Genomic DNA, 12935 nt, shown 5'->3' with positions numbered 1-12935 from the left:
CCCTTCACGGCACAGCGAGTATAGGCTGGTTTCACACCGACGACCCACGCCTTGCCTTGCCTCAACCCACGCCTACGCCGAGCTGGGCGTGAACCTGTTACACGCTTTTGCGATCACACCGCACGCCTTTTGCACGCCGAACCTGGAGCCGAGTCACAAGCGCCTCTCCTCTCTCCCGACTGTATTTTTTCACGTGTTGTCCAGAATTGTCATGGGTAGCCTCTACTCTAGGTAAAATAAATCGGATATATTTAATGTTCTATTGATGCTGGATATGTATAACCAGGTCTGACTATAGTCGGACATTTTAGAGAGGTGATCTTGCAAGAATATGTGCTGGCACAACAACATTGTCCATCTTGCTTCTTCGGTCGCTATTCTCTCTCATGAAGATTTGTTTGCCGACAGGGAGAAAGCCCCACGTGATAGCCACCCGTCAATCTCTCTCTCGCTCTCTCTCTCTGCTCAATACTGTTGTAGAAACTCCATTTTATTTTGAAATTCAGTTGACTTTGTCAGTTCCCACGGATATTGTCGCGTTTTTCTTTCATGGCTTGACAGAAAAGCCTGCCTGCACGCGCCTTGTCGGCGTGAAAATAGAACTCTCGCCTATTCGATAAAATCGGCAAGGCACAGGCAAGGCGTGGGTACACGCAGGGTTCACGCTCAGGCGCCCGGTGTACACAGCCTCATTGACTAAAACGGACGCCTATTTAAAAGCGTGGGTAAAGGCAAGGCATAGGCAAGGCTTGGGTCGCCGGTGTGAAACCAGCCAAAACAAGCTTTAGGCTGGTTTCACACCGGCGACCCAAGCCTTGCCTTGCCTCAACCCACGCCTACGCCGAGCTGGGCGTGAACCTGTTACACGCTTTTGCGATCACACCGCACGCCTTTTGCACGCCGAACCTGGAGCCGAGTCACAAGCGCCTCTCCTCTCTCCCGACTGTATTTTTTCACGTGTTGTCCAGAATTGTCATGGGTAGCCTCTAGGTAAAATAAATCGGATATATTTAATGTTCTATTGATGCTGGATATGTATAACCAGGTCTGACTATAGTCGGACATTTTAGAGAGGTGATCTTGCAAGAATAGGCTATGTGCTGGCAGCCTGGCACAACAACATTGTCCATCTTGCTTCTTCGGTCGCTATTGAAGATTTGTTTGCCGACGGGGAGAAAGCCCCACGTGATAGCCACCCGTCAATCTCTCTGTCTCTCTGCTCAACATGTTGTAGTAACTCTATTTTATTTTGAAATTCAGTTGACTTTGCAACTTCCGACGGATATTGTGCGTTTTTCTTTCATGGCTTGACAGAAGAAGCCTGCCTGCACGCGCCTTGTCGGCTTCAAAATAGAACTCAAGCCTATTCGATAAAATCGGCAAGGCACAGGCAAGGCGTGGGTACACGCAGGGTTCACGCTCAGGCGGCCGGTGTACACAGCCTCGTTGACTAAAACGGACGCCTATTTAAAAGCGTGGGTAGAGGCAAGGCATAGGCAAGGCTTGGGTCGTCGGTGTGAAACCAGCCTTACGGCCGGTTCACACACACGCTTTGCGCACGCCTTGCGCATACGCTTTAATCGACGCCTACGCATATAGGCATTGCTTCATGCACGCCTGGCGCCTATTTTCGTTCACACAGGACGCCACGCTCTGCGCTACGCTGAACACATGAGCAGCGGTTTTTTTACACTTTTCAGATCTGATTTATAGCATGGGTGAGTCCTCTTTTTTATTGTAATGTGCAAGTGAGGATGTCTGTCTATTTCTTGGCCCTTCCCTCGGGTAATCATGTGACTATGAGTCATCAACACCATGAGTGATATATGCATTGAGACAGGGGGGGTATATATACATCTGATAGAAAAAACGTTAATAGAGGAACACATGAAGGACAGCTTTCCTACTATGCACTCATTAATTCGTGCTCCACCCTCCCTTTTGGGCAAACTCGGTAGAAAATATGGCCCAAGTCCACCAGAAACAACAGCCAGCTTGACAGTTCAGGGCGCCTAGAGCTGAAAAATAGAACAGACGCCTAAACGATAAATGCAGCGCAGCGTAGGCACAGCGCGAGCGTGGCTTCAGCACAGCGTGGCAGCGGTATGTGTGAACGCTCTCGTCTGTTAACAAGGATGCCTAAATTTTAGGCGTTGCTTAGGCGTTGCTTTAAGCGTCGCTCTAGGCGTGTGTGTGAACCCGGCGTTACACAGCAGGCGTGTGGAGGCGTCTGAGTTTGGCAAGCTTTTAAAGTTATTACTTCAGTTGAAGCTTGAATTTTCTAAAGATTTTTGACTTGAACTTTGACTTTAAACTTCAAGCTCAACATACGATTTAAAAATTATTACCAAGCTGCCTAAATCGCCTAAGGACACGGAAAATGGGGACCGAGACGCCCAACAAACCAACAAGTGAACTAATTAACGTTATCTCCGACACACCTTCAGCACTGGAAGATCATGCCAGAGGGATTATTATTCCGGATAAAAAACACACAAGACCTGGATCTTGCTCGGGAGATAGTTCACTGAACAGTCCACCTGTTGCAGAGGTAAATCACCGCCTGTTGGCTTCCATTGACGCAAGGCTGAAAAAGCTTGACATATTAGATGAGCTGCGGTCAGATGTGCATGAGTTAAAACGCACATCTGAGTTCATATGCACTACGCTGGATGAATATAAAAAGAAAACTGATGCTGTAGTGACCACAGTCTCCAAACTTGAAACAACTGTGAATGTGATGAAAGCAGAAAATGGCCAGATGAAGGAAAAAATGTTGGAGCTGCTGACATCCAGATCCATGAGCGAGAACCTGATTTTCTCTGGGATCGCAGAAACTCCAGGTGAAGACGCGGAGATAAAGCTGAGACAGTTTTTCATCAAGGAGCTACAGATTGATGCCGAGACTGTGGGAAAAATCCAGTTTGACCGGGTTCATGGAATCCAACGCAGCCGAGAAAGCCAAGGAAAGCCTCCCTTGCTGGTGGCGAGATTTGAGCGTTTCAAGGACAAAGCCCTCGTTAAAAGTTTCAGCAAACACCTGGCGGGCAAACCATATGGTCTGAACGACCAGTTTCCACCAGAAATTGTGGCGAGAAGGAGGAAACTGATCCCCAAACTGAAAGAGCATCGCGGAAAGAAAGATGCGGTAAGACTTGTCTTGTTGTAGATATATGTAAACGGCACAATCTTCAAGGACAAGGAAATCACGCCATGGCTGTTTGACTAACTAGACCACCATTTGATTTGATTTGATCTTTATTTATCTCGAACAGTCAAAGACAAAGAAAACGTAGCAGTTACATTATGATATAGTTCGAGAAGGGGCAGAAAGAAGCCATAGCTTATCTTGTTCGGCCCCCTCTTTACATTATCCAACTTAAAAATATGAACAATCCCAGCAGTTTACAGTACAGATAAAATCAAAGCGTAGCCTATAAGAAATTCACATGAAAAATTTGCATTGTAAATAAAACAGTAAATGAGATTAAATTTAAGCGAATGAAAGTTAAATTAAAAATTTGTTGCATAGTAACAGATAAAACAAATACAAACACCATTAAATTACAAATTACAAAACACTGTCAATTTCCACATATTCCAATGAGTGATTTTTTTATAGAAGCGTTTGAAATGTTTGATGTTCTTGCACAATTTGATTTCTTCATCCAGGTCATTCCAAAGCGACACCCCCCGAACTGATACACACATTTTTTTTAGACTAGTATGGAAAAAAGGTTGCTTAAAATGATGTTGTCGTCTTAGTTCCCATCTCTCTCACTAAATAGCCTTTGAATGTGTCCTGGTAACATGTGTTTATTAGCTTTAAAAACAAATTGGGCAGTTTTAAACTTAACTAAATCCATAAATTTCAAAATAAAAGAATGTATGAACAACTTATTGGTATGGCCACGATACCCAGAATGGTTAATTATCCTCACTGCTCTTTTTTGTAAAGTGCAAATCTTATATAAGGTGCTTTTATAGGTATTACCCCATACTTCAAAACAGTACACACACACAGTACAACACACCATCACAGATTGAAATGGGCGTTTGATCTTTTTCATCCTCATGATCATTATTATTTGCCAATCTAATTGTGACGCCCTTGAACTGAGAATATGAAGACGTCCGGCTGCAGGGTCTGTAGGAGCATGACGTGTTATTGGGCCACGTTCAGACAAACCAATTCCAATGTAGCCAACTGATAACAACTTTATTTAATTTAATGTCAGCATAATTGTTTCATGTAGGCTATAGGCTAAATGATGATCTCTATTAGTAGTGGAGGGGTCTTTTTTCCCCATTCCACTCTTTGAAATTTCAATGACCACATTTGGCCTAAGTCTACAAATGTAGACTATAGGTTTTTTTTCTCCCTCTTTTTTGCCAGACCCATGGGGTCAGCCTACAGAAGGCTTTGTCGGTCGGTCTGTCCCTCTTTTCCTCCCTGGAGGTACACAGGGGGACCGTGCAAGAGTCATCCAGGCTGGGATGCACTATTGGCGGATAGATTGAGCGGGATGAGAGCCTCCTTTTATGGAGCTTTTTTCCATTTTTTTCCATTTTTCGTGTGGTGCTCCAGGACGGACCCCCGTCATGGCGCAGAGGTATGCCCGGCCTCGGTGGCCCCCTCCCGGGTTGGGAGGGGGGTCTACCCCCCCCACCCAAAAAAATATTTTTTTTTTACTTTTTTTTTCCCGCTCTATCATGCAGAGAGGTTGGTCCCGGCCTCGGTGGCCCCCCCCCCCCCCATTTTTAACTTTTTTTTCCCCGCTCTATTATGCAGAGGTTCGTCCCGGTGGTCCTTCTTGGTCTGGCAGAACCAGGTCTCCTGGTCTTGTTCTCTCATGCTTTCCCCACGAAAGATGGTATAGCCTATTGTTTCATTTTCTTTTTTCTTTTCCCTGAGATGGAGGGGGGGGGGGGGGGGGGGAATGGAAGTGAAGGGAGGGAAATGAAGTGGTGTGTGTGGGGGGTGGTTGGGGGAGAAAGGCCCAGAAAGGCTTAGTGTCTTATTGTGTTGGTCCAAAGTGTTATGCTTAAGGTCCTTATTATAGACAATAAAAATGGACGGCTTTGCTTGTGGATATTCACTTTGACATAGCCTAATCATTGCCTCCACATGCTATTTCTACTTAAGTGGTTTTCCCCTTTTTAACCACTTGAGGCATTATTTCTTATTTTTGTTCTGTTTGTTTGTTTTTTTGAAGGGTATGTTTATTTTTACTTGTCACTGTTTAATTTTATGTTGTGAATTGGATTCATTTTTGTTCATCTCAATGGTTGGCCAAATACAAGAGTGTTCCCCTCATCATTACCTAATATTGCAAGACATTCTTTTCTTTTATTCATCCTATAATCGAATAAATCTTTAATTCATCTTATGGATAACAACAATTTGGTTATTGGTAGCTATAATTGCAATGGGTTAGCTAATAATTTAAAAAGAAATTAGGTTTTTAAATGGCTTAAAGATAAAAATACATGTAACATCATATGCTTACAAGAAACCCACTCCATGCCAAATGATGAATCCAAATGGATGAGAGAATGGAGTGGACATATTTTATTTAGTCATGATTCTAGCAATAAAAGAGGGGTTTCAATCCTCATTGGAAAAAACCAATGTAAAAATGTAACTAAAAACAACATCGAAAAAATATTTTCTTCAAACCCGCATTTTTTTCGTTTTTTTTCCTTCAGTCTCACCTACATGTGAGAAATGTGACGAGGCCACTCTTGCCCACAGTTTTATTTATGTATGTGTATAAAAAAACAAGCCTCATGACACCCAACCCTTTATGCGCCAGAATGTATGTGTGGCTATCATGTCAAATTATCTCCAGATACATAAGCAATTTGTTTTTGTTTCAGAAAATATCGCTTTGCTAGTTTTCGATGTCAATGTTTCCTTTTTGAACTATTGATTGGTATCTGTAAAATAGAAACAGCAATCACATACTGGGGTGACACATGGTGAAAAAACAATGTAATGTGTGTACATGTGCTTGAATTAAAAAAACAAAAACAAAAAAAAGCCGTTTTGGCCCGAGTGAAATGTTCTATGGTCTCTCCCGATTATAGCGTTAGTGAACGTTTGGTTTGAAGGAGTAAAACTATTTTTATAAGCATTTTATGAAATGTCGATGGGAAAATAAATGGCGCATGAAAATCTCTGGTACAGTGCTCAAGCAGGAAGTGACGTTCCACTTTGCCTCTCAATACTGATGGGAAACTCCGGAGTCCGGACACATTCTGGACTTCAAAGTCAGCTGCCAAACAACATTGCATTGATGTGCTATTTGACTGGAAAATCAAAACCAGAACACAAATGATAAGAAAACACTGGCATCGTGAAAAGGATGCTGTGATAGCTGGAAGTAGGAGATTTGAGTTTTCTGATTTATCGATTGCATGTGAATGCACCATTCCTCTCTTTTGCACTCGCATACCCATATAACAGAATGTACATCTCTGAAAGAAAATAGTCCCAGGTGAAAAGAATGTTTCATGAACTAAATCCAAACGTCCATGACTTATAAACCCAGGCTTGAATGTTGCCAGAGTAGCACAGAAACGTCAGGTAGGTTTTCACATGAAGTATGCGTGCAGTCAATTTAACTCCTTTAAGTTTAGGTGTAAACCCAAAACTCTGTCTTTAATATTGATCCAGGTACAAGCTTGAATGGAGATTACTAGTCATTTTAACCTTTGTTTACTATCAACTGAGCATGTATGTTTTCTTCCAGAAACCACACACAGTAACACATTCACACTGGGAGCTGCCCAATATAACCATGGTCTTCAGTAACACATTCACATTGGGGGCTGTCCAGTATAACCACGGTCTTCAGTAACACATTCACATTGGGGGCTGTCCAGTATAACCACGGTCTTCTACTCTTCACGACTCCACTGGAGCAGTACAAGAGCACTTTGACAATAGCTGCTGATGGAAGGGAACGCATTACTTTGCCCGTCCAATGAATTTGTTCATCCGTCTAGTCACAAGGCCACTTCTCTAGCCTCTAGGCCTAGAGGCTAGAGAAGTGGCCTTGTGACTAGCCTAGACTGTGCCTAGAGTCTAGGCTGCCAAACCACATTGTATTCTATATATAAGTATATAAAATGTTTTTTTGTTCATAACCTTTTTTTAACGCATCTGGAAATGTTTTATCTCACTTCCCTTCCCTCTCTCAGGGCCCAGAACAATGTGTGAAATGCCTCCACTTCAAGGATGGCCCCAACTGTGTGGAAAAGTGTCCGGATGGCCTGCAAGGTGCCAACAGTTTCATCTTTAAGTATGCAGAAGCCAACGATGAGTGTCACCCCTGCCACGCCAACTGCACCCAGGGGTGAGTACAGTATGACCAGGGGGATGAGTACAGTATGACCAGGGAGTGAGTACAGTATGACCAGGGAGTGAGTACAGTATGACCAGGGGGATGAGTACAGTATGACCAGGGGAATGAGTACAGTATGACCAGGGAGTGAGTACAGTATGACCAGGGAGTGAGTACAGTATGACCAGGGAGTGAGTACAGTATGACCAGGGAGTGAGTACAGTATGACCAGGGAGTGAGTACAGTATGACCAGGGGGATGAGTACAGTATGACCCGGGGGTGAGTACAGTATGACCAGGGGCTGGGCAGACGTGTGGGCAGCATTTGGGCTCTACCCATCACTAATTACTCATTTCAAAAGTAATCCTATTATTTTACTTATGACTCCCGGCAAGAAGTAATTTGTTACATTTCTCATTTATACATGTAATGCTTTTCCATGGCATCCCCATATCTGGCAAGTGCAGCCTCTCTTACCTTCAAACATCAGGGTGAGCCAGTTCCCTCTGATCTGTGAATGATCAAGGAAACCAAATCACGTTGATATCCAAACTTCTTGTCATCCTTATGCTGGATCAAATCAAAGAAGTGGGAATATTTCCACCCGGAGAAAGTTTTTTGTTTGTCATCTAAGCGACGCTTCTTAGGCACTCGGGCCTGCGGCCTCATGCCTACGCCCGAATCACAGCCGTGACGATATTACAATATAACAGCACTCCCTCTCATGTCATATTGCGTAAATATGTTACCATCCAACACTGGTGTGTTGTTGGCGAGGTGTGTGGCTATGCATGTGTGCTTTGGAGATGGGGTATTGTTCTGTGTGTGTGTGTGTGTGTGTGTGTGTGAAGCAGCATGTGTGGAGTGTGTGTGTGTGTGTGAGAGAGACACACACACACACATAACTGGGGTAACTCAGACAGAACACATTATAAACAGCTGCTCTTGCATGAGTTATTTTCTGTAGTTTTACCTTTGACATTTCGGGTCTGCGTTGTTTTCTTTACCGATCCTTGTCTTTGTCACAGCAATGTGCATTTTCTGCTGCGTCGGCATGTAGACTAGGGGCGGCTGTAGGTGGAGCGGGTCGTCCACTAATCGCTTTGGATAAAAGATTTTGGTGGTTCGATTCCCGCCTCCTCCAGTCTGCATGTGTCCTTGGGCAAGATACTGAACCCCAAATTGCTCCTGATGGTGTGCCAGCACCCTGCGTGGTAGCCTGCCACCATCGGTGTGTGAATGGGTGAATGTACCTACTGATTGTAAAGCACTTTGGATAAAAGCGCTATATAAATGCAGGGCATTTACCATTTTACCATTTAGACTATAGACAAATCCTGCCTGGATACGTTTCCCCCACCACCGCATTCCCATTGAGAAGACAAGGCAAAGTCAATCCAATAGCTAAACATTGTAGCGGAACTCAGAAGTGATTTGAAACGGTGTGTATTAGTGGGAAAGGTTTTGAAAATATGGACTATTTGGTCTGTATTAGCTAATGATCTACCTCACAATCCTCTGCAAACTGGTAAATCCTAAATCTCGCATGACCAAAGAGCAAGACAGAGGGGAGAGAGAGAGAGAGAGAGGCGGAGGAGGAGAAAGAGAGAGAGAACAGATAAATAATGAAAATGAAAGAGGAGTCAGTGGAGTACCTTGCCACTCTCTGTTTGCTCACTAGCCACTGATCCCTCAATGTAATATTCAACAACGGTTGGCAAGACATCATTTAGTATTGAAGTCCACAGGGGGCTTGTGTCACTTCCCTGAGTGTTATTTCCCTCTCCTGAGTGACAGCCTCCATCTCGCCCGGGCATAACAATGTAGTGGTAAATGGAAAACACCAGGCTGACACCTTGTCAAAGGATACAGCTTCATAAGCCGCTCCGCCTCTCAAAAATAAGCCGGGGGAAGAGAGAGATAGACAGACAGAGAGGGAGGGGAGACATGTAGGAATTAGGCCAATAAGCAGCCCAGACATTCTGGAGCTAGTATTAAAACGCACATTAGCTCGCACTACTATAAAGACAAGAATCTAGCATACTCAGGACCACAATGGATATACTGTAAGTCTAACAACTTTATTGTGATATCCTGACAAATTATTTTATACTGTGTGCTTGTTGTTGTATTGTATTTCTTGATTTGTCAAATAAATAAATTAATTCATTCAGAAAGCTGTCCCACCTGGCCAACTTGCCCCAAAACTGGATGGACAAAAAAAGATTCAAGATTCAAGATTTTTATTGTCACTCCATGGTACAAGTATCACGTGTGAAATTCTTGTGCTCTGCACTCCGTTTACAACATAGTACAAATATAACAAATATAACAGGGCATATGAGTGCAAAAACAACAAGAGACACAACAAGCAATAAGGCAGTATAGTGATAAGACAAGTCAGAGACAGTGGCATATTCACTGCACATAGGTGCACATGTCGTGTGCCTACTTTAGACGTGCTTAAACATTTTAAATTCGGCGTATTTGACATACAGGTGCAAATAGCATATTCCTTATTAAACATACAATTAAACTCGGCGTTTTAAATTCGGCGTATTTGACATACAGGTGCAAATAGCATATTCCTTATTAAACATACAATTAAACATTAGACATACGTAATGGTAGCAGCTACAGTACGGTACAGTACGGCTACTACACTATTTGTGTATGTTAAGGAGTCTCGTGGCCTGCGGGAAGAAACTGTTCCTCAAGCGATTTGTGCGTGCTTTCGGAACCCTGTATCTTCTCCCTGAGGGTAACAGGGAGAACAGGCTGTTGTGGGGATGGTTTGTGTCTTTGATGATCTTCAGGGACCTCCTGAGGCACCGCTGTTTATACAGTTCATGCAGATCTGGCAACTCACATCCTGTTACGTGCTGGGCCGCGCGTCTCACTCTCCGTAGCGCCCTGCGGTCCATGGTGGTACAGTTCCCGTACCAGGTGGTGAAGCCGCCAGTCAGCAGGCTTTCAATGGCAGGCTTTCAAAAAACGTACACCAACTAAGGAAACTGCATAGATTACTTGGTGGAATAGTGTTACACATTCACAATGCAATCCTGAAGCATATTTGAAAATGTTTGGCACCAGATAGTGCAACGCCAAATAGACTGTGGCACGAGGCCCATATGAAAATATAACATCGTATCAATATGATTTAGCTCAGTCCATCTCTGATTATTTGACCAGTACTTGTGCTGGCAACACATGGCAAACATCCTGCCAGTAAAGCCTGTTGAACTGAATGGAAATGAATTGAGAGAGGCAGAGATAGACAGGGAGAGGGAGGGAGATAGATCTGTTCCTCCCTGCGACTTCAAAGTGTTTTTTAACTGATGAAAGGTGCCATATCACAGCATGCCTCCATCGCTCTCTGTCATAACCCAGACAGTCTCTTCGGGACACACACACACACACACACACACACACACACACACACACACACACACACGGTTTTGACAGACAGTTGTGATGCGGGTAGTGGACAGGTATTGAGGAAAACCAAGTAGACACTGGCAGAGGTGAAGACAGGTTCAAGAATATGACAGGCCTGTTACCTTGTACACTCAATAATAATAGTAAATCACAACCATGGAATACATAGTGGAATACAAACATAGAGGAATATATTGTTAGGAGGGCGTCTGTGAAGTGTTGAGGTAAAAGCACTCACCTACCACCGCAGAGACCCGGGTTCAATTCCCGGCAGTGGTACTTCTGGCTTGGTCAGACGTTCCTATAGACACGATTGGCCGTGTCTGTGGGTGGGAAGCCGGTGGGGTATGTGCACTAGTGTCTACTTGCGCTACATCCTACCGGTGAAACTCCTCACTGTCAGGTGAAAAGAAGCAACTGGCGACTGCACATGTATCAGAGGAAGCATGTGCTCGTCTACAACTCTCCCCAGATCGGCAGAGGGGGTCCAGCAGCGACTGGGACAGCAGGGGGAATTGGCCAAGTACTATTGAAGAGAAAATGAGAGGGGGAAAATGTAAAGAAACTTGATAAAAAAAGCACCTACTGTATGGAATACATAGAGGAATATATTATTACAGTACATACTCATACATTTTTTGCTTATCTTTTGTTCTGTTTCCCTAGGTGCATTGGACCCAGGCTGCAAGACTGTATCGGCTGGATGGACAGGTACACGTCTCTTTACTGTGCAGTGCCTCTATACCTTAGCATGCATACACACATTGTACACAGGACCACACACGCACACACACACACACACACACACACACACACACACACACACACAAATGCCAAGAAAAAGAATCACAGTAAGCAAAGTCTCTGATTAATGGCTACCTCTGAGGCCAAAAATCCCCGTGTGTGCCTTTAATGCCTGTGTGTGTGTGTGTACTGTGTGTGTATGGGTGCACAATACAATTTGCCCTGGTTCTTGATAAATTGATAGCGCTTTAGCTTTTCTTCTGGGGCAGAGGGGGAGAACGGGGAGCAAAACGCCACTAACAGTCTCCAGCAAATGGATTCACGATTTCATGAGAGAAACAGCTTGGCATCAGGCAGTGCTGGGGAGGGTTTGGTGTGTGTGTTCCTGGGGGGTGGGGGGTGTTGGAGAGTTCTGGGGTGAAAAAGAAGAAAAATATCACGGAGCAGCATAAGTAGCCAAAAGCAAAGAACTCATAAACTACTAATGGGGCCGGGGACCTCCAGCATAGTGCTGGCCCCCAAAATGAACAGAACAGAGCCGTGTAGGATGGGATGACGGAGGAAAGGCAGTATCATACTTTAAACAAAGACCACTAGACAGAAAACAAGCAAATTGTAAATATGCCGTATGTAGTTCCTTGGGTCAGTCAGTAAAGAAAAAGAAAAAAGAGGGGGGGGCGGCGTTTTGGGCAAAATTAAATTCTAAATGGCGGCAAATCTTGTAGACAAAAATTGGCGGGGCCTATACGGATGGATGCAGAATGGTCATCGGACAGTGTAAGGGGAGATGATAAAAATGTAATAGGCCACAGTTTTTTTAAATGTTGCTGTAGCGCCCCCTATAGGCAAAATGTATATTTTTTATAGTAGCTCAGAGTACATACCTGCACACGTATGTGAAGTTTGTTTACAATGGTGTACCGCAGGGATGGCATATTTTTGTAGGCTTACCTAGAAGTCCCTGCACTTCCTGGTTCTTACCTGTAAAAGTCAATGAGATTCTTGCATGGGAATTTCGGTTGAATGCTTGAAATATGGTCTGTGCTTAACAAAAGTTTATGAAGTAAAAAAAACATTGACCCATCGAAAATCACAAGTGGTCCTCATTTGTGAAGATTATCTTGTTGAACACAAAGTTTGCTGTTTCATAAACTTTTGTTAACCACATACCTTATCTCACGCATTTAACCAAAATCCCCATACAAAAATCTCAGACTTTTACACGTCCAGGTCTTCCAGACTCATTCCAGGACAATCCGTTCCTGAGTTATGTAAATTTTTGTAAAATAGGCCCGACTTACCCACAAAACTTTGGTAGTTGATTATATGAAAATGGTGTGGACTATATTAAAAAATCCAAGTAGTTTTGTGCAGGACAGTCCACACATGCTCTGTGTCGCGGT

At 43.7% G+C, this 12935-nt stretch overlaps 1 protein-coding gene across 1 annotated transcript in view; it reads left to right on the top strand.

Moving 5' to 3' along the window:
- Positions 1-12935, top strand: part of erbb4b (erb-b2 receptor tyrosine kinase 4b) — a gene marked incomplete at both ends in the record, with an annotated part of 355388 nt that overhangs the window by 216282 nt on the left and 126171 nt on the right. The window contains 2 exons of the mRNA XM_083638160.1: positions 7207-7361; positions 11455-11499. Coding sequence (XP_083494286.1) covers positions 7207-7361; positions 11455-11499 — 200 coding nt within the window. The remainder of the gene's footprint in view (positions 1-7206; positions 7362-11454; positions 11500-12935) is intronic.

Source organism: Poromitra crassiceps, assembly GCF_964638095.1.
Source record: "Poromitra crassiceps genome assembly, chromosome: 6".
Lineage (NCBI taxonomy): Eukaryota > Metazoa > Chordata > Actinopteri > Beryciformes > Melamphaidae > Poromitra > Poromitra crassiceps.
Note: the sequence above shows the minus strand (reverse complement) of the source record. Positions and strands in the feature narration are given on the sequence as shown.